The sequence below is a fragment of the Dromaius novaehollandiae genome, chromosome 19 (assembly GCF_036370855.1).
Source record: "Dromaius novaehollandiae isolate bDroNov1 chromosome 19, bDroNov1.hap1, whole genome shotgun sequence".
Classification (NCBI taxonomy): domain Eukaryota; kingdom Metazoa; phylum Chordata; class Aves; order Casuariiformes; family Dromaiidae; genus Dromaius; species Dromaius novaehollandiae.
The window spans coordinates 12,212,610-12,240,367 of NC_088116.1; the positions used below are offsets into that span (position 1 = coordinate 12,212,610).

The window sequence follows — 27,758 nt, forward strand, 5'->3', positions numbered from 1 at the left end:
AATGTACCTCCCCTGCAGAGCTTGCTGGTGCTGCCTGTGTCCCGCTTGGCACTGACCTACAGAAGCGTGGCAGCTTCTTTTCCCAACCTCTGCTGCATGAGATCAATTCAGCGCTTTGGGAAGAAAAGCCGGACGAACGACATATTGGAGCAGCTCTCACATCAGCCAAACCCTCTCGATCCCAAGGACACATGGGTGCTCTCCCTTCCATTCCACACACTATAAAGAAAAAAGGACAATATTCTGCAACGTTTGTGCTTTTGATCTCATTAAAATCTCATCAGCATCCCCTTTTACAAAGTCATTCATGTCTCATATAGCAATGACCCACTGGAGATGCCCTAGTGAAAATTCCTTTATTTTCCTTATTTTTTTATAATCACTCCTTACAGCTTGAGAAATGAGGTTCTTTAAAACGTTACAGTCTCAGGAATGCGCCCAATTACAATGCTGTGAGCTCCACGAATTGCAGTCGGTAAGGTCTTACCAATCCAATTCTTAAGGCAGAATCATTACTAATTTTTAAAATAACACCAGCTGCTCAAACAAAGTAATAAATTGCAATACCCACCATGTAACACTGTGACACACTCCAAGAACCTGAGAGAACACATCTGAGAGATGTGAGTATCAGCAAAAAGGAGGCAAGCACTGCTCTGCTTTAAACACCTCATACACAGCCTCAGATTTTATCATTTAACCAAAACCAAACACATTTGATCTGTGCTCCTGGAGTTTAATGGGAAAACAAAAACGCTCGCGTGTGACTGCATTTTCTTATCACCATCTGACACCTCTGCGTCTAAATTCAAGCTACTACTTCCGCGGCCAGCCCATGGCTTGGTCAGATCCTTGTCCAGCGCTCGGTGCAGTTGCTGAAGACGTTTCGTGCTTTAGCTGGAACATTTTGTTGCGACGCACAGCGGATGGAAGAAACAGGAGAGCACTGCACTGCTTGCTGCCCTCACAAATTGCAGGTCCGCTCACCCCAAAACACCGACTTCGCACAGAAGCGGAGGAGGAGAGTTCGCATGACCTCTCCTGTCTGGCCGGCTGCAGAGGCTGCGGAAACTTTGGCAGAGACGTAGGAAGAAGCCAGCAGGGAAACAATAAAATTTTCAGCTTTCAGTCATTCAGAAATTGAACACACAGTTTGACTTCAATGGCACTTTCCCAGTACACTCAGCTGAGGATCTGCCCTTGGTATTTTCGCACTGGTTCTTTGCAACTTGTTAGCGAGAGCACACACTGAGACTGCAGCAGTTAACCACCATGGATGTGTCATAAACAGAAAGGCAAAGGCTGCTGGGATGTGAGAGTGATGATTTTCACAACAGTAAACAACCCACCCCCTCTCATTTAAATCCAGTTTTCCAGCAAGAATACAGTACCTCCAAACAACAGAATGCAATGCCAGACCCAGTGTCTTTGACAGAAACATCTGGAGAGGTGTCATCTGACCTTGTGCAGAGATACTGCCTTTCCAGAATAGAAGAGCCAGTTTCTTGAAACAAATGACCAGGGCAGGATTCAGTTTTCATTTACATCAGATTAATTCTTCTATCACAATCAGCAATGATGCAGTTTACTTGCACAGGTGGAACGAAGGAATTGGGTGACAACAGCTACTTCTCAACCAAAAATGGAAACTGCAGGTGGCATTCAATTTGAGATGCAACGAAGTGTCACATCCTAACACCTTCTGCGCTTTCCTTAAGCCAGACTAGAAGGTGGTCAGAGCACTTACATTTTTACCTTACTTTTAATTGTTTCAGAATGCATCAGATCGACAAGAAATTCTTCTCAAACAGGGAGAGTGCCGTTTGAGGAAGTACATTAAACACACGCCAGTCTGCCCAAGGACTCCAATTTCAAGCCACAGCCATCTTCACGCTGAAGGCCAGCTCCGTGCTGGCTCTCGCGCAGCACACCCTCACACGCCAACGTATCGACGCACGGTTGGGAGTCTAATGTGGCTCTAAAGAAATCTGTTTTGTTTAGGGCTGCTAGGGGAGTGGAATAAAGCTACCCAGAAAATATTCACTGCCAAAACTATGAAGTTGGAGAATATTTGGACAGATATCAGAAGTTGTGCAAAGTATTACTAGGGGTGCTACTCCTTTTGTAATTTCCCAAGTTTCAGTTTATTGGGGGTGGGAAGGGAAAGGGTCTTTGTAGCAATTGGCACGAGTGTTTAAAACACATAAATCTTTGTTATTGTCAGTACAACAATACTTTCAGTAGGCCTTCAGGCTTCTAGATCTAGATCCGTCTGTGGTTCCATCTGCACAGATCAAACCAGCACTAGATGTTTAAATTCCCTTCGTGCTTCTCCTTATGGACGCTGAACATTAAACCGCAGAGCTGGGCACAAACACATGCTGGGCTCTTTTTGCAACAGAGCACAGAAATAAAAGGAACAGTCCCCTCTCCAAATCCAACCCCAAACTCACTAAACTGCAAAGATCACAAATACTTCCTCCCTTCTTACTCTGCCAATTAGGATAAATTGCTCACATGCACCATTTATACAAGATACAAAGCATCATAAATATTTTCATCCAAGAAACACTAAAAACAGGAGGGAAGGGTCAAACAAAGGCTTTACCCTCCTTTTCAGTATCAAACATCAGGAAATCTAGGTGAATAGATTTGATATCAGTGTCAGACTATCCAAATGGAAACCCAAATTCATTAGCCAGCTCGGAGTTCAGAGAACCCCTTATCAACATCAACACCCAGAGATGTCTTTTGTTTTGTTCTTTCGCTGGAATCTTATGTCCAAGGGATCAAACCCCCTTTCTCTGGACCCAAATAGTGCCCAGTGTGGAGTTTTGGCCATGTAATCCGCTGCCGTGAAAGTCTTTGATCCTCCGCTCCTTTCGTAGTCTCGCACCAGCTCCTGGAAGTGATCGTAATTGATCCAGGTGTACCATTCTCCATCGATCTTGAACTAGAAAAGAAAAGAAATATGTTGCTGTGCCGGGGAGCAATAAAGAGTATCACATACCTAATTTATGCGAAGACAAGCTGCTGAAGTTGGGCACATACTATATGGGTTACCCAACTGTAGTCTTTTAAAATTTTCTAGTCACATTAAGGTCTGAGGTAAAGCCATCCGGAAGCGAAGATAACTGCTGAATAGAAAAAAAAAGAAAAAAAGAAAAAAAGAAAAAAGAAAAAAAGAAAAAAGAAAAAAAGAAAAAAGAAAAAAGAAAAAAAGAAAAAAGAAAAAAGAAAAAAGAAAAAAGAAAGAAAAAAAGAAAAAAAGAAAAAAGAAAAAAAGAAAAAAGAAAAAAAGAAAAAAAGAAAAAAGAAAAAAAGAAAAAAAGAAAAAGAAAAACTTCAGGCAGACAATACCAGAAATTTACTGTTTCTAATCCATGCTTAATCCATGAGGTTTGACAGAACACACTCAGACACAGGATGGCCATTTTTCTTAGAGCTCTAGTCATTTAGCAGTGCTATCTACCAGCACATTATCTTAATGAAAGTTCGATTATTAGCCGCTTTGCCTGACCGTTCAAAGAGAGCGCGTTCTGCTCCAAGTCTGACTACCATTTCGGTGCCACTTTGCAAGGACGAATACTTCCATGTTGTATCCTGACGCCCTTTCATACCTGAAAGACCTTGGTTTGGGGAGCTGGAAGAGCCCTAGAAGAGACCTGTAAATTAGGGAGCAATACCCAGGTATTCCTCAATGAAGGGCACCTTTCCAAAGTCACCTGAGGTCCCTGTTAGGAGTCTGTGACACCAACTCAAGGACAGGCACAGCCTGGTGAAATGCTATGGGAACACCAACAGCACCCCGTGCTTGCAAGGAACGGATTTAAGTGATCTTTTAAAGGGGCAAGAGGGCTGTGTCTGGGACTGGAGAAAAGAGAGAAAACTTTGACATGAATCCTCTTTCACTGTGAGAATTTTAAGAGTTGCTTATTTCAACACATTGAAGCTGCATTTGTCTAACAGACCTGCTCTCTAATTTAGCAACAGCCTTGACTGACTCCTCAATTAGGATTTATCTGAGCTAAGAGCTTATTATGCACTTCATCCAAAAAAAGAGGGAAAACATACTGGTTCCCTGTTTTTTCAAAAACCTGATAGCTATGCATTTAAATGGCACTTGACTTCCTGCCCAAAAGCTAAAAGCTTTTTTGGTTGGAACAACTGCTGATACCTGCAAAATTTTGAATCGAACATTACTAATATTAATCTTTTGCTGCCTATGTAATTACAGTGAATTCTTGCGGGAGGAGTCCTCTGCACAGACAGGAGATGTGAGACTGCAGAGTCATTAATAGCAGGGAATGATTCGCACCATAAATCAGCTCACGCAATGCTCATTCTTAAAATGCTAACGTGGAGACCATGCTTAAACAAGGCAATGCATCTGTTCTGGTGCACTTGGCTGGCAAGTAAAGCAATGTCAGAGGAGGCAACGTTATTGCCTATAAAGTAGGCATGTCTTATGAAGGCGATCCAGGCTGAGGAGATCTGAACATCCCTTTCGAAGTGTATGAACGTGCTAGATGACTTTAGCTAAGTCAGCCAGCTCTCATCCTGCTGTTGCAATCTGCAAGACTCTAAGCCTCTGAGACTCAAAGCTTTTCAGCACAAGGACCATCTCTTGCTAAGCCTCTATACAGCTCCTAGCACAAGGTCAGTCTTTACCAGGGCCTCCGGATGCTGATATAACCAGCAATAAATGCTGCAGGAAGGCAGTTGTGCTCCGGGGCTAACAGAGGCTTGGGGTTCACATCTGTCCTTTCTGTATGTTCCTCCTCAGCTTCTCCTCTCTGCTCTTCCTCCCACTTTCTGTCCACCCCCAGTGCTTGCCTGGGAATGACATGAGACGCAACCAATGACTACAGATACCAGGAAGACACTTACACAAGTTCATACAATGCCTCATACATACCTCCCCCAAAATCTGGTTCACTAACACTGACCAGTATATGCTCACACAACGCAAGGATAGGTGCCTAGATAGACTTGAGGTGAACTAAGAGAAACACAGTACATAAAGACCAAAGAAGTGGTTGAGACATGAGCCGAACTGAAGAGGTAATTCAATAAATCCTGTTTTCTTGAAAACCAACAGGATACTCTTATCTTAAGAGGAGAGGGGGAGCTTGCAACAAGTCTTAAACCTTGCGGTCAGCAGTGGCTGAGCGATAACACAAAGTCCTAAAAGACACTGCCGCCCCCACGCTTCCGGACTAGCTGAAACGAAGATATGGATTGCAATCATTACCTGCAAGCCAAACAGCAGTCTAGAGATCAGCCTCTCCGGACTTTTAAAGCCAGGCACAGCATGATAACGGTGTATCGTTACCGGCAGGAGATACTTAGAACTATTCCTAGACAAACAAGCGCTGTTCGGATCACTGTACTGCCAAGGCAATCAATAGCGATGCAGTTCCACGAGCAGTCAGTTTAACGGGGAACGTGTGGGTGAAAAAACATTCGCATGAATGGGCCAGTGTCGATGCTGGTGTCTTCATCACTCGCAGCAACTCTGACCTCAGTATAACACCATCGCTGTCCAGCTGAGGGTAAAAGCTGTCTCGTACAGAGATGAGATTCTGAAATGAGCTTCTGGGACACGATTAGATGTTTTCTCTCTTTTTTGAAGCAAACTGTTTTTTTTTTTTTCATACCATACTATGGCTGTATTTCACTGCATTAGCAGTTCTTCCTTGGAGATAGTGACCTTTGACAAGGCTAATGGCAGAAAAGAATAAAAACGAAAATCTCCCACACCAGTCTCACACGGGCCATTCTGGTCACAAATATTACGGAGCACTTTTGGAGGCAGACTGTGCTTTTAAAAGCTCTGTGAGGTGACCAATCTGGCTCCTCCAATAAACGCTAACCCACGCCTTCTCCCAAATCAGAAGGCACCGCATTAAAGCAAATATGTGAGACATCAGCCTGTTTCATACAATACAACTGGACGGGAGATTTGAGAACTGCCTGTGGCAAACGACACTGAGAATCATGGGCCTGGGGTGCAACTCCCGTGCCAAGCAAAGCATGGGCAGCACTAAAACTGAGCCCTTCTCAGAAAGCCCCCCATCAACTGGCGTCAGGCAACATCTCACAGCCCACAAGAGGAAGCGTAGAGCAGAACGAGCGAGAGCTCAGCCAGCGTTTCCAAGCTGACACATCTGTGCACCCCACAGCTGGCACAAACACAGAGCGCTGGCAGACACGCAGGCTTTCGGGCTGTATTCCTAAGCAAGCAACCGGAGACTCGGAGAAAAGGTGACTTACTGTCAGCAAGGGACCTCTTCCACCTTTTCCCCTCATTCCCTCGCGCTGCTGAGATAAAGCCTTACGTGTGTTTTCCTCAGAATAAAAAACCGGTCCCTTTCTGGAGCTTTGGTTCAATCACATCAAACAGATGGGAAACATCACCTGGTCTCCTGGCTCCATCAGATCTCAAAGATACTGGACTTTTCAACTGGTGTTAGAGGTGGCAACCAAGCCAACCTTTCAGGCTTGTATAAATCACTCGCATTGCTTTGTATGCATCCTAAACTTTGGCCAGATCATCTAAGCTAGGTTTTAAGCTAACTGACTTCATATGAACATGCAGCTCCTCACACAACAGAGCTACTAATGCTGATAGCTGTCTGCTGCAGACTAACATAACACCACCGTTCCCATAAGAACAACCAAAAGAAAGCTGCCTGGAATATGTCGCTGAAACAGATTAAATAACATTAAATATTTTTAGTGCTGCATAGCACAACAATAAAATACAAAGAAATAGGAGCCCTCCTTTAGGTGTGTCATGGAAACCAATTATTTCCACTGAGGAATAAAAATCAGACAAACATGGGGCGGGGGAGAACAGCTTATATTGCTCACATAGATTTACAGATGGGATTTTAACAATTTTATGATTATTCCACAGATAATGAAAGATTTAAGACTTAAAATAGTTTCATAGCATCCATATAAAAGGCAAGCCGACGCTAAACATCAATGTTATTTCAAAGACTGATGCAGCTGGGCTTTTTTATTGAATTTTTCACTACCTAGTTAAGTCTTTCATGGTGATAAATACATCAACAAAAGACAAATAGCTGAAACCCTCCCCTCATTTTTTTTTTTTAAGTTAGCGTCATAAAAAAAGAGCAATAAAGCTTCTCCAGCCAGCTCTAAAGCCAGTCTGCATTGTGTGGAAGGACGAACTCATGCTCTCCTGAGGATTTCCTTCGGCCAGCAGGATCGTGCAGGAGTCAGCCCGTGCCTTTCCCTCGGGCCGCCTCAGCTCTGGGCATCCCGGTCCCACCGCAGACGGCTTCGCGCAGACCCCCTGCGCTACCAGGGCTGAGGGATGCACAAGATAGGCTTCCCTCCTGCGTCTGCAGATCCTACAGCCAGTGCAAGGGGCGCTGCCCCAAGCAGATGTTAGTGCTGTTAAAACGAGAGGTGAAGGAAATGAAGGGGGGAACAAGTAATGACCTCGAAGTATAGAAAAGCACAAAGAGGTGTGATGTCAGGCAACTCCTTGTACGTCCACCACTGGAGACATTTGTCATCGCTTAATGGCACATCTGCCAGGAATGGCATTGCCCAGCCTGCCTTGGCCAGGGGGGCACAAAGGCTCTCTACCCCTTTGGCTATATAAATCAAGGATTAAATGGCTGCAGCTATATGCAAAAGGCATCCACTGTGGTGGAAGGAGATCTCCAGCGCTGGTAAGGGTCAGGTCCACACCGCTCAGGGGGGGCTTGCTCCAGGATGGCCTGCACACCTCCACCTTGCGCAGCGCATGGCCCCACATGCCACCCCCGAGGCCCAAAGACACAACTACTTCGTTTTGCGTGGACATTTGTTGTCCACGGAAACAGGCAGGCCCTCCAAGAGAGGGTCTTGCAAGGAAAACATATACACTGCAACGATGACCGGGAGCCAGGATTAAAATGGGGATCCCAAGATATCTGGGAGCATCAACAGGCCATTGCTAACACCTCCTTTTTCTCTTTTAATTTACAACAGTGGATATGAACTTCAGTTGACTTTAACTGATAGTTTGCAGTACATTCACAGCTGTTTAGACTCGACAGAGAGAAGCTTCAGAAAGCCATCAACATTAATGAAGGAGAGGAAGGTTGAGAGCCACATTAAGCATTTCTTTTCTTACCAACATATTTGCATAAATAATTTTTTGAGACAATTTATACGTATGTTGGGGGCAATATATTAGTGCTACACACTACATTCCCCACAGATGAGTGTAATTGTGGAGAAAAACATGGGGTTTGTATGAAGGGATAAAATATGGAAGAGAAAAATGCTGAAAAATGGAAGTCAGCCAAAAATCAATTAGTTTGTCCTAAGAAGGATAATGTTATATTCTCTTCAGCGAAACACATGCTGAAATGAGCAGGCCTCTCCTGATCCTTTCACTGTGGTCTTTCTTTACAAACAAAACCTTTACTTCCAGGAAAGGAGTAAATAGCATAGGCAAAATAAGAAAATCTCCCAGAGCAGCGCAGCAGAGGTGACCTCGAGCCGGGAGGACACGCTCTCTCCCGGGAGGACAGAGAAGCCTTCGGTGCCCACAGGAGAGGCAGCGCCGGAGGGGCCGCGGGACACGGGAATCTCTCCGTCAGCTGCGCTGCAACGTGGCATCAATATCCCCAAATGAGCCAAACGCAGCGATCCAGCAAAACGACGACGCTGCCGACATTGCTGAGCAGTGGAAGGAGGAGCGGGAGGAGGAAGCTGGGCATCAGGTCTGACAAGAGTTGCTCTTTAATTACCTGAGAGTGCACTTTTTTTTACGAAGAAGATTTAGTAGTCCAAAAAATGGACTCTTCCCTAGGCACGCACAACGTTTCATGGTTAAATACAGCATGCAGTTTTAAAGACCACATAAAAATCAATCAGCCGTAAGCAGGGAAGACAGTGCATGCTTCACTGACGTGGATGCAGCCGTATGGAAACTGCTCTAGCACCGTACAGGAGGGAACCATCCGAACTGGCAGGCATCCTGCGGATCCGCTAACAGTTTTTCTAGTTATGACTTCCAGCATTTTAAAACCTGGTTTTGGCAAATTTTTCAAACAAGATTTATTTTGGTTTACACACAGCACAAGACATTAAAAGAGCATTTTGCAAAAGCAAGCATAAACAACTGAGCTTTTTTAAGGCCAGCAGGTCTAACACTTCTTTTTTTCCAGTCCGTACTTTAATCTCCCATCCCCAAAAATAAATTAAAATAAAATTTTAAAACTTGACTTTGGCAAATTTTTCAAACAAGATTTATTTTGGTTTATACATGGCACAAGACATTTAAAGAGCATTTTGCAAAAGCAAGCATAAGCAACTGAGCTTTTTTAAGGCCAGCAGGTCCAACACTTCTTTTTTTCCAGTCCGTACTTTTATCTCCCATCCCAAAAAATAAATTAAAACCAATTCCTGGCCCTGCTCTGAGACATGCAGAAATGATTAGGTCTTCTCCTTGCATGAGTGCTAAAAAGCCCAGCCAAGCAACCCAGGCAGACAGCTTACAAAGCGGCTGTGCGTTCCCGGCCTCACACGCCCGTGCTGCGCTTCTCTCCCCGTCGCCTTTCTTCTCCCGAAACGGCTGGAAGGGACGTCGCCTCCAGACAGCACGGCCTTCGCACCCCCGCCTTGGCAGGCCACCGGCAAACCACCGAGTGCTAACAGCAGAGCTGCTGCTTGTGGCTTTGGTGACCCAGCGCTGCGGGACGCGCTTCAGTGCTGCGGCCAGGGCTGGGGAAGGGCTGAGCTTTCCAAACGTGGCTAAATCATTTTACAGACAAATAGGATTTTGAGGAAGTTATGCACTCAGAGCTTGCAAACTTTACAGTCCTTGCACTGTCCCAGGATTTAAAAACACACAGGGATAAACAAAATGAACCATTACTAAAGCCCATTTATATTCTTTCTTGAGAACACCATAAAAATTATCCTAAATTATCTTCAGAGAAGCAGCCAGGATAGTCTCAGTGTGGTTTTCAGTGGCTTTCCTTGAAATTGTTTCACTGCTGAGCTTAAATACATCATTTTGCTATTAAAAAAAAAGCACGGTTATGTGGAGACGGAGTGTGGCTGCGCACACAGGTCTTAAGGCGATCTTTCTTTCAATTCCAAACTTACATACTTCTGCTCTCAAAACTCAAAAATACACCTGTGTGCTCCCAACTATCCCTGCAGACTCCTGCCAGCTGTAAAGATCGCATCTCTCGGGTAAGGTGAACTCACTGCCCACAGGGTCAGTGAAGACCGCTCGTTCCGCAGAGCCACACTAAGTGGTTTATATTAAGAGCATTTGCAGAAAAAATATCCGGAGCAGAAATACTGCTCTCCTTAGCAGCAGGTGGAATGAGTCAGCAGCATCAAAACAAGGCAAATTTCTTCAAAATCTGCAGCGATACCTGTCTCAAAACACAAACCTAAAGCTGTCTCGGCTACTATTTAAGCTGGCCACCACTGGCCATACCGCAGTATAGAGGTTCAAGACTATCATCTGTTTTCTCCCACATTTTCATCAATGCCAAGAGATGAGCTGCCGAGACCAGGGGACACTGTTGGGGCATCCGGGCTTGCTGCAGCCTCTCGGTCCTAAAGCAGCAGCCCAAAACTCGCAGAGCATCTCTCTGCGAACCAGATTCCCACACCCGGTGCGGTAACATGCACATCTGGATTTTCTATACCGGACGGACAGAAGAGAGTCATGAACTGTCTAGACAGTGCAGCTGGGTTCTTACAGGCAGAAGGAATTTAAATATCACAGCAACAGGGGCGGTGCGCAAAGCTGGGCTGGGGAATTCATCTGACTCTTGCCAGGGCTCGCTCGCAAGTCTTTTCACCTTTACAATTCCCCTTCTGAACAATAAAATCACATCTTCCCTCTCCACTGTACTTCTCAAGGTTGCCTACCTTAGAAACCTTTAAGAGCGCTGGTACCTGACACTGGAGATGCGTGAACCTGATATAGGAGATGTGCAAGGAGAGAATAATGCCACATGAAATGTGCTATTTAGGAATTATTTACCACTTTCCGCTTGCAATACAGTGGCTGAAAGCTACTGTAGCTGAAAGGTTTTGTGGCACCGATCTCCACTTTTGTGCCCAGAAAAACATCTGAAATCACAAAGACAGCTGGAAAAACGATCAAGAAGGCTTCAGTCCTGAGTTCCTCAATTTAAAACTGCAGACAGCTAATCGTTTCAATAAATAAAACAGCTTTTATACTTCCTCAACAAGATATTATTAAACAGATCAAATATAATGGCAGTGCAAAGGACGTACATTACGCAACTGTTAGGACTAGTTTCACTACCTGCCAATAGAAAGCCCTCCAAGTCATACAAATTCATTAAATTATTACACACAGTTCCTCATCTAATTAAGGCTCACAATTATCTAAAGCTCAACAGGGAAAGCAAGTGAACTGGAGTCGTTCAGGAAAAAAAGGAAGAAATATGAGAGAGAAATTAATCTTAACAGGGTCGTATCTCCTGCTAAAAGCTAAAAATCTTTTCCTTTTAATTTCTAATTGTGACTTCAGGCTTTAAGGGGAAGAAACTATGATTAAGCTAGTTATTATGATATAAATTTATGGAATGGAAGGTTATAACAGCCTAACAGGGTACCAGGCACGCAGAGCAAGAGTTTCATTACAACCCATGTCCTTGGGGGCTGAATGAAAATCTGTGTATCGGCACTCCATGATGGGAACGACATGGCTCTAAACCCCTCAACAACTTAGAAAACAGAATCTATAAACAGGTAACAATACCCAAATTTTCCATCTAATTTGAGATGGAAGCAACAAGGCAGCTTTGTTGTTATACACTCAGCGATTTAAATAAAAAGCTCCTTAGCAATCAGCCATGTTAGAGCAGATGAAACATCTTTCAAAGCTGGCAACTAGAATGCCTCAAAGTGCAATTTGCTGTTGTATTTTCTGAGAGTGAAACCAAAAAAACCGACCCCAAGGCAAAGCAAAACCAACCTGACTCTCGCAGTGCTGGGCTTATAGCCTCCCTCACTGGTAGTATATTGCCCTTTACTCATGGGATCTATCCTTGCCAACTCATTAGCTTATATTTATCAAATCTAATCTTGTGTGAATTATTCTAAATAAAAGATTCATTATTGCTGATTTTTCCTTTTAATCCTTAATGGCGTCAGAACAGAACAACTCATCTGCCAATTAAGCCAGGGTTACAGGCAGACAGTTTTAATTCTGATGGATGAAGAAAGGATTACTTCAGCGTAACTGTGATCTTCTTTTAATAACTAACAGATCAAGCACAGCAGAGCCACCTTCCCATTTAGAAAGCAACAATGGAAAAAATCACCTGAAAACACGATATTTCATACTGATGCCTGCAATAACACTGTATTTCAGATATTCAAACGCTTCGTCCTCAGACGGGCAGTCACTCCATTCGCTGTGTCTGTGCAAACACGAGGGTGTTGCATCTGCTTGGTAACTTTCTGACACAAAAGCAGGAAACTAAGTTATTTTCCCCCTTGTATTATAACTCCATCACAGTTATGGGGTAACCTGGAGGTAACGTTACAGCTAGCAAGCAGAGAACATAATCCAAATTCTGGGTCTTGGATGCTGGATCACGGGGACAGCCTACACTCTCCAAATGATTTGCGAGGCAGGAAGGAAATAAAATGTGATGGACTATTTTTCCCTAATATAACCCCTGTTAGTCAATCTGCAGCTGGTAGTTAAGTGCTTCCTTTTCCTCCCTAAATATAGATGAAACGCTCAGCATGGAACAACTTCAGTGTCTTTCACCCAACCTCTCGAGCCTTCTGCAAGCACCGCCAGGACGTGTGTCAAGCCCTTGCCTTCCATCAGAGCCCCCAAGGCGCAGACACGGGCGGTGCTGGAAAGGCTAGTGGAAAGAAGAGGCCGATTCCCTCTTTGCTGAAGCCTTTCCTCATCGATGGACAGTGATGAGCACCTCTAGCCAGGCACCATCTCCCCCCATCCTTTTGAATTCAAAACCACCACATCTGCATCGGGTGCCGAAGAGCTCAGTGCCACGTCTTTCTGAGGCAACGACAAAAACCACACAAGTAGGCAAATGCCAGACGGCTCTTGGCTACGGGAAGTCTTCCTCTCATCTCCTCCAGAGGAAGGGGAGGAGAGTCAGGCCCTTAAAAACATCACTTTTCCCAACCAATCTTCAATACTGTGAAAGGAAGGAAACCTCATCGACGGCAGGGCTGTGCGGCTGTTAGACGATACCCTCCTGCTCATGGCCTCAGAGAGGAAGGAAAAGAAAGTCTCACCGACCGCATGATTACAGAGAGTTTCCTAAAAGCAGCTGACTTGTTTCATTTTACGGCTTGTCCTCTGAGGGCAGAGGAAGCCTGCTCTGGTGCCACTGTACGTCTACTGCAACCCTACGGCACTGGAGATCGCAAGATCTAATCCAGACGGCATCCAACCGGGAAATAACAACAGGAGAGAAGAAACGGGAGGTGCGGGGCACAATTACTGTGTCTAGATCAAACAATCCTAAAGAACGTTTGGATCCAGGGTATGGACTCAGACCTCCTTGTAAAAGGCACATGTATGTGTTTATTAAGGCAGAAAGGACCACTAGGTCCTGTATCCTACAAAGGATACAGCAACTTTTTTGAGCTCATTGCGACACTGGCCATTCATTTCACACTGTTACAAGACTTCCACGTAACAGCAAAGAAGGATGAGATTTCAAGCCTATTCACTGTGCCAAAGTTTGCCTAATTGACACGGAAATCAAACCCGGTATCACAGGAGAGAGGCAGTGATGCTTCCACACACTAACAAACAAGCTAGGGACACGAAACGGCAGCAGAACACCACAAATTGTGCTAACAAGCAACTCATGATCGTAAAGCAACGGGGAGAGCAGGGCTGGAAAACACCCCCCTCACAAAAGCGAGCTAGATATTTAAATCAACATAATAGAAGATAATTGGCAGGCAGCGCTTCAACACAACGGAGACTGTGGTGAGCATAGGTGTAAAGCAAATACAACAAAGAGGAGCAGAGGGTTTTATTCTAGAAATTACTGGGATGCTCACTCTCATTCAAAAAATGCTGCAAGGCATCTGCAGCACTTTCTCCCTTATTAGCCACTTGTTCCCATCATCTCAAGGATACATTTATTGTTACAGCCCAAGGAAAACCAGCTGCCTAAGTTCTCTCTCTGGAAAAGGTTACTAGAATTATTGTTAAATTATAAAGTTGTTGCTGTCTCAGTATCTCGGCCAATTAATTCAAAAGCACTGTAATAAATTCAATTTTTGTACTTTGGTGTTTATAGGATTTGCTACAAAGCAAATATAATTACTCAAGAACTTAGCTGCTATTGCTAAAGAAAAAATAATCAAAGAGGACAGAGCCAAACTACACTGGCACCTCTCAAGGAGAGATGATAATCAGTGTGCAAAAAGGGGACTAGAAAGTCAGGAGGGAGACACAGAAAAGACAAGCCAGATGAGTCCTCATACACATGGGAGCACAGAACAACCCAACGGAGGGTTGCATCCAAAGCTCACTATCCTCGCTTGCACACCGTGGCCACGGGGCCCAGGGGATCCTTAAGAAGCTGATACCAGTTGGTCTCAAAAAAGCAGAAATAGCAGCAGCTAACAGCTTTCAGGCCAGGGTGGGTGAGACACAGGACTTCTGTGGATTACATTTTAGGGGTCTGGGAAGGTAACTGTGGAAAACAAACGTTTTGATAGGAAGCTTAAATTTATTAGGCTTTTTAAGGTCATACTGAATAGTGTAGTCCTGAAAAGTCAGACTCAAAGCTCATCGAGATAAGGGGAAGTCATTCCACTTAATTTTGAGATTCACTAAGTCCTATAGGGAGCACTTTCAAAAGCATCTAGTTTTCAATTTTAGAAAGAAATCCCGACACCAGGAACCTGCTCCATGTCAAAAAAAGGGGGGAGACCTGGAAGCCTAATGCCAGATTTTTAAGACACTAAAGCACCTCAAAAACCCAACAGATCCTATCTCGCCGTCTCCTCTTGACTTCCTGAGATATGAAAATTCCACTAGACACAAACTGCAGCTTCCTCTACCTAAATCCCTTTTTCTACCTAAATCCCTGGCCTTAAGAGACTTCAGAGCCTAAATCCTAAACTATTATTCAACAAGTAAGCAGATGCCAATCAACAATTCTCCTTAAGACAAGGAGCAGAGGCTATAATCAAGATGCATTATTCCTCTGACATTTCCAGATTCTTTTGTACCGGCTGGCATTTCAATGCTGGCTTTTTAAAATTATTAGTATTATTTTTGTTTGGACACCTCAAAACTCAGATCTAGCAGAGCACAATGAAATAAATCACAATTGTTAATGATTTTTATTACCCTCTTCCTGCAACTCCTTAACTTCTTATTCTAAAGATACCTTTGATTCTGCAATTACTCACTAATTTGATTGCTCCCCCAACACAGGTTTTCTGCAAATAACACAGACCGACAAATTTTATTCTCCACTGGAGCTTGAAATTCAGAATTAAAAGTAATAGGAATAAATTTAGGTTTCATTAGTTATTTTAGTACCCAAGTATAGATTGTTTCCAAAAGACGCCCCCTTCTAATGGATTTGGAAAGCAAAGCAGCTGTTGAATTCCCCCTGAGCTGGTATCAATCTATTCTTGTTACTAATGGTGTTGCTTAAATTATGCATCAATACCTCAGGTAGAAATCTGTTTCCTTTCTTTCCCTGGGCCTTTCACCTTAGAATGGAGCAGGAGCTTTTGTAATTGCTCAGCCATAGTTGCCAGTGGCAACATCTGAGCCTTAGACTGTAAATAAAGCAACTTTAAGGTGAATTAAAACAAAAATAGTGCCAGGTATCCCATTTTTTCCTTCCCTTTCATAGCTACTCCTGTAAAGTAACAAACCTGGGTTACTTTCTTTGCAATATGCAACTGTCCGCTGGGAGTTTTCAATAACGAGATTCTAATTATTTTCAAGCACCAATTAAAAATATTTCTCATCTTCTTTAGGTGGGGTTTTTAACCTGTTAGTCTCTGTGTGTACTGCAGTATGGTCAGAATCACCTTGTACGTAAAGCCATACAACAACACTCGCTAAAACCAGCTCCCCACTTAAGCAAGGGATGAGAGAGCGCACATGACTTCAGCAAACACACGGGAAGTATATGCAAAGAGCAAAATCATCACAATTAGCATAATAAGTAGCTGCTCCATCAGCTGCCTAGCTAGCACATTATTATATGTTTCTTATTATCTTTCTATTAAGCTGTTCTGGAGCTCAGAATGCCAAACTGTACTTGATATTTTTTCATATCCTGCATCCTTTAAAAATAATTAATTTTTTGGCATTTCACTTGTATTTCCAATTGGGTTGATCGTGTTTATAAGGGAACCTCAGTTTCAAAGAAAACATATGTACACTACTGAAACATGCCTGGCCTGCAAAGCCCTCTAGCAGGGTAAGAGATGCTGGCCTGGTGTCAGAAGGCAGTTCTACAACCTTTTCTCCACCATTAGGATGGAGAAGGCATATAAAAATTATGCCAATTGTTTCATTTGCCCTTGAAACAAGTTTTACAGGAAGGCAGTTCCAATTCAAGAAGGAAACCCTCCGGGGTTAACATCCACACGTCAGTTTATCTCTTGCCCAAATCACTTTTCCAAAGGAAGAAAAACGTTATTCCAACTCTGACTGAAAGGAATAAGGACAGCTACAATTTCGGCAGGTATCACAATGATCCAGGAGATGGAAAGCACAACCCTAAGCTATGCTGCACTGTAACTTCCTTACAGGGTGCTACACACAGTGGGGCAAAGACTGGAGAAAAAAGCTGTACCTACTGCTGAAACCCATCAAGAAGAAAAGGATATGGGAACAAGACAAAAACAACTGACGCACCTCAACAAGATTTGTTCTTGCCCTTCTCAAAATTCAAAGCAGTGAATACAACAGAAAGCACAAACGATACCGTAATGAGCAGTTTTGGCAATCGTTAAGTGTTTCTTGCTTGCATCACCAGGGAAGTGCGGTGAGTTAGCAGGACCAGCCGAATCCTGCAGTGGTTTTATTAACTAGTCTGCAGAGCTCTCTGCAGTACTTGCTAAAAGATCTTTTCTTCAAACCATTCATTTAACTTTAGAGGGAAAATTTGATGGAATAGAGCAATTGTGCAATGCTTCTAAGTGCAAGATAGCTGTTGCGCCTGTTACGCGCTGGCACGGAAGAGTCTTACCTTCTTGTGAGCTATCAGGAGACAGTTCGAGTGCTCGTGTTCACATGCGATTTCGTAGTCCGGGATGAGGTCAGCCAGCTCCTGAACGAAGTGCACCACCTCTTCATGCCAGGGGACGTTGGCCATGGTCAGGTTGCTGGCCGAGCTTTCACCGCAATACGTCACTCCCTGAGAAGAAACACAGACACCGTTGCCATCATCTTACTCCTCCCAAGTTTAGGGTAGTCCCTGCACGCCAGCCACACCATACACTGAAAAAAGTCTATTTTGCCCCCTCACCCCCTCTTTCACACTGTATCTTGTGGAAAGGCATTGGAGTTTGTAGATGCTCTCAAATCTGGCCTATCCCCTAGTGAAAAATCACCAAACTGCTGTGTGCTTATGTTTCCCCATCAGCAAAATACAGATTATTCTTTCTCCTGGAAAAACAATTTTAAAAGCATACAAATGGATGGCACTTGTGTGCCTAAGCTACCAAGGGACATTCAGGAATGTCACTTAGCATTTGCAAAGTGCGATGTGTCTGGAAAAAAGGCTTGCAAAACACTAGTTCAAGATGACACAGGATTAAAAGTCCATACCTAACTGCCCTACATGCTGTAGAAGCCTCTAAAGTCCTCTCTCCATCTTAGCTGAGGGTATGATTTCTGCCCCTACCCTTTATTATCCATAGGAATCGCTTTCCAGCCCCTTGTAAAAGACTCATATATGCCATCCTCCCTAACTGCGTGCCAGGGAAGCTCCACCAGCCTTACAGTGCTGGCTCTCCCTGCTTCCAGCTGTTAAATTTAATTATCAGACAGTTAAAACAGTCTGTCTGCCTCCTGCTACTTATCCTTGTAGACAATTGCTGTAACTGCCCCAGACCAAGATGATTTTGGCAATTAAGATTAAAGACAGCCCTTGTGCTCAGAAATCCATTTTCTGTCCTTCTTACAGTACCTGTGTAATGAGAACCAGGTAACTGTAACTAGCCCTGTGCTATCACAACATGCATTTTTGCAGTTGCAAAGTACTGGAGATTTTGAATAAAATATACTTTATGTAACTGCTTGGATCCTGAGATCTCAAGGTTCTCTGTGATTACGGATCATCTTACAGAACAAGCGGGATCCTCCTTGTGTTTCTGTAAAAAATGGGCATTTGCAAAGCATAATCTATCCATGCATATTAGTTGGGCAGAATTCCACAGTGCGCAGATCATGCATTGGCAGAGATGTGTTTTATTAGGAGAAAGCCGATGCAGATGCTGGCAGTGTAGCAGCAGCTTAGAGCCAGAGAAATAGCAGATTTTTTTAAATACCTTTCCTTCCAAAGAAAGGGGGAAAAAATCTCTCTGCAAGTGCACAAAGCATATTTCTCTTCTCTGCATGTGCACAAAATGCACAATTCTTGGGAGCACAAAGAGCAAAACCACTAAAAAAAAAAAACGTAAATGGCGTGAGGGTAGGGCAAAACTGAGGATGTCTGGGAAACTTGAGATCTTCTGAAGACAAGTGCCAACTGTAAGTGCAAAGAACAGGGAAAAAACTGGGTTTTAGAGGTGCAGAAGCTGTGAATTTGCATGGTCCAATGCTTATCCAGTGCCAGTTCAATCCACTGCACTCTCTGAGCAGCCTTCCCTAAACCAGAAGCAACTCCACGGAGGTGAAAGCATCTTCATAGGGGTAAAAACAAAGTTTTCCTCCAGTAGAGGGAACAGGCTTTCCTCCTGCCCCTCTGTTCTTCTAAGCTGGTTTTCTGCAGAAGCCAGCAAGAGAACACATCTGGGAGGGAGGGATGTGGTCTTCCCTGTTTTTACAGCTTGGGAAAAAAAAAGGTGACTAAGATTTGCACAGGGACATACAGGAGGCAGCGGGGAGCGAGGATGGGAGCCCTGGACAGCACCTTGGCACTGGAGGCCTGCCAAAACCTCATCGGCCTCATTCAGCCTCCTTTGCCTCTGGCTCTGGTTTGCTTCTCTTCACTGCAGCATCACCCTGCCGACTGCCAGTCAGAACAGGACATAGCAAAGCTGTAGGAGAAAACTCCCAGCCTAGATAAAGGTCCTGCTCTTTTCTGGGTTTCATTCGCTCCTCAGGAGCCCTCAGAGGAGGCAGAAGTATCTAAACTACTCAGCAATGAGCTCCCAGTTTAAAGGCAACCATGGCACAGACTGCAAGAGCTCATTTGCTAGCTAGCTAGCTCTGCCCCTGCTGTGCACCTGCTTCCACAGATTTAATATTCCACCATGAACATTGATGCTGGCATGAAAGAATGAACGTGAAACCTCAGAAGGCCACGGGATTTTAGAAATCAGGTGAAGAACTCCGCTTAGCCTCCCATGCCTAGCTGAAGAAACACAAATCACCAATTTCCACGCCTAGCTGTAGTTCTCTGGCTCTGCATCAGCAGCGTTATCTGTAGGCTATTCACTGAATGCTTTTCAGCGTGCGGTGATACCATTTTAACCAAGGTGTTGACTAAGCTCCTCTCTGCTTTTCCCCCCACACTTCACCTAAACAAGAAAGCAGCTGGGCATTCACTGCTCTTGACCCCCATTAAAGAAAAGAGAGATTAGGGACATTTGTACAAACTGCTCAATATTCCCCCAACTTAAACTGGCTTCTGAGCACATACATGTGACAGCACGTGAACAAATCTGGGCTGAGGGAGTCCAGGCCAAGACCAAGATGCAAAAATAATGTTGGCAAAGTAAACTGGCCCAGATCCGGCCCCTCAAGAAACGAGGAAGGATCAGGGAGGTAGTGGATACTGCACAAGGACGGGACATGGAGGCAGATCCTCTCATACCCATCAGGCAGTTAAGCAGGAGCTAAACGAGCAACTCAAAGCACATTAATTATACACCTTCAAGGTAGCCAGTGCAATCACCCGAGGGTATGAATAAACAAGCAGAGAGGAAGGTTATCAGTAAATGGGTGGAATGGCAATGCTAAATGCAGTTAAAACAACCTCCAAAATAGATTCCTTCCAAGCACTTGTTATGGGTGTTACCGTTCAGAACAGGATCAGCCTGGAGAACTGCTCCAATCTTTCCTTGTTGTTAGATACAACATTTTAAGATAGTACCTGAGGAGGGAGCAGAGTCGTTCAGTTTTATTTTGAAGGTCTGATCTTTAAATCCGTATTCATTGGCGCAGTCCTAGATACCTGAAAATTGGTCACCTTTAAACTACACGCACAGAAGTGTCCACTGCTCATTCAATAAACTCACAAATTATTTTCCAGTGCTGAAGATTATTATACACTAAGTACACAGGCAGACACCCAAAACCATAAATGCTTGTGTAAAAACTCACTGCAGCTCACATTACTCTCACATCCTTTCGCTTAAGTTAGTTCAGTAAATATTGGGAACTGTTTGAAAAAAAAGTCCACCTCTGACTCCACCTCTCGCACACACAGAGGAAAGAAGAAAATCCAGGCTTAAGCTGGTGCTACAGAAAACTTTCATTGCTTACTTAGGAATAGAATTTATTTCATCACATTAAAAAGCAGCTTGTGCATTTCGGTCAAAGGACATTAGAACAACCTAAGAATCTGTATAATCGTACCAATCAGTAAAGCGTCCAGGCTGCTTTTCAAAATGCTGAGAAAGCCAAAGTAATTGCCACAGCAAGAATATACACAGGAAACACTGAGGGTAGGACTGATCCGTGCTGATTGTGGATCTCACATCTGCCTGTTGCCTGTCAGCTAAGCAGCCAGCCCCATCGCTCGCTCGCTCCCCCACCAAAGACTCTTACCACTTTTCGCCTTGCTGATCTTGCAGCAGTAAAGGTTGCACACTGCTGGAACTCCTATCCCGACCCAAGACAAAGATTGCCCATGGGGCCCGACACGAGGCTGATGTCACAAGGACTAAAACTGCAAAGCCCATCCCTCGGGCTGAGCATGGAAAGAAACTTCTCATTGTACGCTAGTCTATAAAGCCCTGTAGATCACTAGCATGAGCATGCAAAAGAGCATTTCATTGGGGAAACCGCTTTTCTGGCTGTTTTCTAGAAGTCACAATCACAGAATAGTTGAGGCTGGAAGGGACCTCTGGAGATCATCTAGTCCAACCCCCCTGCTCAAGCAGGGGCACCTACAAGAGGTTACTCAGGACCCTGTCCAGATGGCTTTTGACCATCTCCAAGGAAGGAGACTCCACAACCTCTTTCAGCAACCTGTTCAAGTGCTCAGCCGCCCTCACAGTAAAGAAGTTTTTCCTCATGTTCAAACAGAACTTCCTGTGTTTCAGCTTGTGCCTGTTGCCTCTCATCCTGTCACTGGGTACCACTGAAAAGAGTCTGGCCACATCCTCTTTACACCCTCCCCTCAGATACTTATACACATTGATCCTCAGCCTTCTCTTCTCCAGGCTGAACAGGCCCAGCTCTCTCAGCCTTTCCTCACAGGAGAGATGATCCAGTCCCTTGAGCATCTTAGCAGCCCTTTGCTGGACTCGCTCCAGGAGCTCCATGTCTCTCTTGTCCTCAGGAGCTCAGAACTGCACACACTACTCCAGATGTGGCCTCACCAGGCAGAGTAGAGGGGGAGGATCACCTCCCTCAACCTGCTGGCAATGCTCCTCCTGATGCAGCCCAGGAGGCCTTCCTGGCCACAAGGGCACATTGCTGGATTATGGTCAAATTGTTATTCACCAGAATTCCCAGGGCCTTCTCCGCAGAGCTGCTTTCCAGCAGGTCAATCCCTAGGTCAACTACCAGCCTGTACTTGGACATGGGGTTTATTCCTCCCTAGGTGCAGGACCCTGCACTTGCCTTTGCTGAACTTCATGAGGTTCCTCTCTGCCCATCTCTCCAGCCTGTCGAAGTCCCTCTGAATGGCAGCACAGCCCTCGAGGGTATCAGCCACTCCTCCCAGTTTTGTATCATCAGCAAAGTTGCTGAGGAGGCACTATGTCCCGTCATCTAGGTCATGGATTCATACGTTGAACAGTATTGGACCCAGTATTGACCCCTGAGGGACACTGCTAGTTACAGGCCTTCAACTAGACATTGCACCACTGATCACAACCCTCCGAGCTCTGCCATTCAGCCAGCTTTCAATCCACCTCACTATCCACTCATCTAGCCCACGCTTCCTGAGCTTGCCTATATCCAGCACGTATCCTGCCATCCTGCATCCATCCATTGCAGCATTCCAGTCACGTGAGCTATCCAACCATGTCTCCGTAATCGCAGTTGAGATCATAGCCCTGCAGCTGCACACAGATCTAATTCCTCCTGTTTATTTCCTATGCTTCATGCATTTGTAACCTCAAAACTAGTCACTGAATTAAGTAGTGACATTGCTCAAAAGATGTTTTCATCTATGATTTAACTGTCCCTCTGCATTAAATCAGCAGAGAGACAGTGGGGTCTTGTGGCAGTTCTTACTCTACCTCCCTTCACAATCATCTGTTACACCAAATAGACTGAAGGAAAAAGCTTTGAGGTGGAACATGTATTTCTATTGTGCCTTACACTAAGCCAAGACATGAGCACTGCAGGTTTATGTGATTTACTTGCAACAGAAGCTCAGGTCCTACAGGTAATTGCAATATCCATTCTCCACTGCAGCTCGGTCGATGCACTGAGATGGCCGCTCCTCAATGAACCCAGCTCCGCAAACTCTCCAAAAACTGGACTAGGGCAAAGCAATTCCTCCTAATGTCATTATTTTGTGATCATTTGCTATATTAATTTGGAGATTGGGTCACTGGAACCTCCCAAGTTACTGATTTAGTCTTTGCTGTGACCTCAGTTTCACTACTGCCTTGTCCCATCTTTAATTAGCTTAGTAAAATTCTCATAAATTAGCTCAGCTGTACATGGCTTGCTGAAGTATATTTTTGCTTATTTCTTTCTTTCCAGATAAAATTCATTAAAGGCTTGTAGAACTCGCTTAACCTGTCATATTGCAACACAGGTCACAAACCCAAGGACACCCAAAAGGGTAAATTCACGTAAGAAACTTGGCTCTTCTTCCTGACAAATGCTCAAGTCCCCCATAACTCTCCTGGTAGTTTTATCGCCTTTGCTCTTTGCTTGAGCTGTTTAATTCCAGTCACAAAATCCTCTCAAGCATGCGTCTTTAAAACAGAGCACACACAATTTTATGGATGATTATGTTCTGAGTTCTCATGTTTTCCTCTGCAGAGAACGCTTTATTTTTTTAAATGGTATTTGCATCCATATTATGTTTATGGCACCTGGTCCTGTCTAACATTACATTCTCAAGATCTAATTCAGCTACATTAAAGTTGAACGTGTCATGCCCAGCATTAAACAGAGACAGGTCCTTTGCAAACACTTGAAATTAGAGCAAGGTGAAACACGCTGCCAGGCAGATTCTTAAATGGGGCGACGAAGAAACGGAATCATGCTAATTAGAAACCGTACAAGTTTTGGAAGCAATTGCTTTCTCACTTTTTAATTTATGATGGACCTCCTCTATTAATCTACCCAAGCAAAGGATATTAAAGCAGTGCACCGTAACTCAGAGCCAGCGTGGAAACAGGTTCGCTATGCACAACAGAAGACAAGCTGGGGGAGTACTAAACAGGGAAGTACATTAATTTTTTAGCCCAGCTCTGAAAGTCTGGGAAAGATTTTAAATGCGCTTATATTAGAGCAGCCAGCCATGCAAATAATGGGATATGTATCTCCAAAGTTCAGCTGTATAGACACAGCTCCATATAGCACTATTTTCCCTCGTTCATTATACAGATTATGATTTGAGCAGCATGAAAAATGTATGACTACAGAGGGGGAAAATTCTTAGGAAGCTACAACATGACTCACTCCTTTAATAAACTTCAAAGATATCATTTACAAGCAAAAAAAGCACGCAGGCAAATGGAATAACTAAGTACTTGGATGGCTGATTAATTCACATGCACAAATCAATGAAAATCAGCTTAGCAGCACACAGAATGAAAGCACATCAGCTTTCAACTTCCCCAGCTTCTTAAAACTTGAGTTAATTAACAGTGCTGATACCACTTATAAAACGTGAACAGTTGATTAGGGCGGTCACGTTATATTTTTCAGTAATATATGAAGACAGTTATTAAGACATCAACTATTTAAAAAGGAGACCATTCTATTGCACACCACAGTTCCTATATTAACTTCTCTGCAGCAGAAACATCAATGATGCTGCCTCTTAATTAGTTTTTAATATGGGTGTTTTTAGCATACTAATTATGCTACGCAGCTTTTGACAAATACCTTGAAACGCAGAGGCCTTCTGAAAAGCATCTCAAATATTCTTGGTTATGCTGGGAAGAAGCCAGAGCAACCGCACTGAGCGCTCTTTGGATTTACGTGCTGCCGAAACGGAGCTGAACACTCACAACTGCATTGAAGCAACGCCTCGTGCCAAGATAATTATCACCGGGGTGAGCGAAACACACGAGAAGCCCAGGACGCCTGCTGCTCGGCACATTTCTTCCACCGAGATCTGGCTCCTCGCTGGAGATCTCAGCAGCCACCAATCATTGTAATCCACAGGGCTACGAAGGAAGATTACTAGGGAACTAAATATGACAGAGCTTTCTTTCTTTCCTTGGATAAACTCCAGGCTTCCCAACTTAATTACGGAACACGAGAATTTTCTTAACTTCTAGCCCACAAATTATAAATTTGTTAAATTGAGGCCTGTGCGAAATAACAGAAGAACAAAGCGCAGTCAAAGTGCTTCCAATAACTGCTGAGTGACAGAGTCAGTGTGCAAAAATTGGGGCAGTCTTGACTAAAGACAAACAAACTGCCTCAAATGACATGTTGAGAGATCACACTCCCTGCAATAAAAACGCTTATTACTTGGGCATCAGTATCTTCTAAATTACATACACAAGCTCTCATGCATGTCTGCTCCTCACTGGAATGGTTTGGGGCTCAATGGTTGTATTTTAACAGTCATTTTCAAGTTGATTTAACAAAGGACATCAGTTTATTTGGGTTAGTTGGATCTGAAAGGCAGGAATGGAAATGGTTAGTTATGCAGCAAAAGCACAATATTTAACACAAGCTCTCCAGCTACGACACACATATGGCTATATGCAGATCTGTGCTGCAACCGCTCATACATCTTCAGTGACTTCCTTGAAGTCAAAGGACCTCCTTATATAAAGGCTAAACTCTGAGATGATGGTCACAAAGTTTCACTCCAGCTTCTTAAAATGGACTACATAGATACTCTTAAATCACTCAAATCCCTGCTCCTTATGCCCTGTAAAGGGAGAACGCAAAGAGGGAGTAGGAAGAAGCTGACTTCAAGCTAGACGGTGACTTGCTTTGCTGCAACCTGTTCCTGCAGTGCTTCAGGTTCCTCATATGCAAAAAGGGAAAATGGTGCTAGCCCCCTTCCTCGGCAAGAAAGCACCCAGAGCCACAGACAGAAAGCATTTCCCTAGCAGTTTTTATTACAGGCTTTGTTAACTGAGCAAAGCAGCATCAGGACTGGGCCATCACATATAACCAGTGTCTCTATGCTCTTCACGTGCTACAGCTTCCTTGGTCATATCCAAAAGCCCCAAAAGTCTAAGGCCATTTCCATGGCTTATGCTTCCCACTTATTTTGGATACTAACCTCTAGTGAAACATGAAAATAGACTGGACTAATGTATTTTAGCCTAGATTTTCAGGAGACTTGCATTTACACCCAATCCGGGAGCTGGACTAGAAAAATTCTTCCCCAATTTCAGAAATGTATTTGTATGAAACATAGGCTTGACTTAAAGACTGAATTTTCAAAAAAACTCTGCGGCAGGTTCACTTGAAAATTCAAGATTCAATCATTCACCTATGTTTTTAAGTGAAATTTGTTATCAAGACTTATTATGCACTTACCTCGAAGTGCATGAAAAACCCCACTGATGTCAAGCAGAACTCCTCAGGCACATTTATTTGTAACCTTTAGCTAGACCTTGACCTCCCCCTTTTGGTTTGGGGATCAACAGAAATAGCCAACTGGTTCCCTGCCTCTTGTCACCCAGTTATTAATAATTAGAGGAGTTGATTTCAGCAGAGGCTGCTCAGAACCTGACCCAAAGCAGACACAGCCAAGTGCAGCCCAGAGGGTCACGATCTGTCCAGACATACCCAGACCCCTCCGGGTGATGGATTGCCATGCAGACCTCCAGTACGTCTGGGGAGATGGGGAGGCTGTGGAGCCTGTGTGTAGTCCTGTGTGGTCCTGCTGCAGCCCACACACTACCTACACAGCTGCACTGGAGCATCAACTCCTTGTGCTTTGTCCATACGACAGGCGGTCATGCTGTTGGACTGTAGCTCGCCTTTTAGAGAAAATGGCAAGCAGACGATGTTTCTTCAGGCATGAAAATTATGTATTGCTTGGATTTATTTTACAGCAATTGCCAGGACAGGTGATTTATACCTTCATCTTCACTTCATCTAAAAGCAGACTGGAATGGCATCAAGAGTTTGAATAGCTTTTTGACAGGTGGGGGCAATGGCAATTGCTGCATGTAATTAAAAACTCATTAAAGCAGAGCTCATTTTCCTCCTTGTTTTAAGCACTTAAATAATGTTACTGTTTAATATGACAAGGCTGAGCAGACTGGGACAGATACTTCCCTCTGGTCCCTGCTTCCAGACATTCACTTGGGCATTTTAATTTCATAGCAAAGCCTCAGACACTGAGAGCAGGAACTGCACTTCAAAACGTCCTTCCTAGCTCTGCCTGACACCAAGCCTATACATTAACCATGCGCTCAGCACTAGGGTGCTGAGCTGGAGCCAGAGCTATAGAACAATCGTCGGGGACAAGTGGTTTCAAGTAGTCAAAAACCTGATTTGATGAAGGCTTTAGGTAATTCTACACAGTGCCACAAAGCTCATCTCTACTCTGCCAGAGTCCTGCCTTCAAACAGCACCACGGTCTGAACAGCCCTTGAGCAAATGACAAACCGGGCTGGCATTTTCTATGATGAAAAGGATGGAGAAACAGCAAGGCTTTGCTCAGGCGGGAAGCCACGCTGATGTTCAGAGAGCTGCAAAATAAAGCTTCACTTTGGCAAATACAGAGCACTGTCCTAGGGGAGCTTCAATTCGCTTGCAGCACTCTCACCAAAACAACTGGACCTCCCCCACCAGTGCAGAGGTAGGTCCAAAATCCAGGACCAGGTTTGCAAGGCTTCACCTCCATGCTTATGTGCACGCAGTCTTCAAGCTGTTGATGGCACGGACATGGTTAAAGCAGGCAAGTGCACCTGGCTGCTCTGTCGTCCGTCTACAATGACAAAAGGTCTACAGTGGATTTTTATGCGCTCGCATTAAAAGTTAGTGTGTTTCAGAGAATGTGAAACTGCAGCATGCTCCACTTTCATATTTTTGAATGAAATCTTTAAGACTCAATTACATTTCACTTCAAAATACTTTAGCTCATTTGGTTTAGGAAGAAATATAAATGCCAAAACATTGGGTGTTAACAGAAACCTTTGTCTTTTTAAACAAAAACAGGACAATGTTTTTAAACAAAAAT

The 27,758-nt window shown here is 44.1% G+C and overlaps 1 protein-coding gene across 6 annotated transcripts in view; it reads right to left on the reverse strand.

The window, feature by feature from the left end:
- Positions 1-337: 337 nt before the first annotated feature.
- LOC112987355 (S-adenosyl-L-methionine-dependent tRNA 4-demethylwyosine synthase TYW1) overlaps positions 338-27,758 on the reverse strand; it is a 114,545-nt gene continuing 87,124 nt past the window's right edge. For 4 of the 6 annotated variants that reach the window (XM_026107228.2, XM_026107229.2, XM_064523460.1 and 1 more), the window contains exons 15-16: positions 17,259-17,426; positions 338-2,953 (exon numbers count right to left, since the gene is read on the reverse strand). In XM_026107228.2, the coding sequence (XP_025963013.2) occupies positions 2,732-2,953; positions 17,259-17,426 (390 nt within the window). In that variant the 3' untranslated portion in view covers positions 338-2,731. Of the gene's footprint in view, positions 2,954-6,850; positions 7,429-9,174; positions 9,787-17,258; positions 17,427-27,758 lie in introns of those variants that run through there. The other 2 variants (XM_026107233.2, XM_026107232.2) reach the window with 2 other exon arrangements.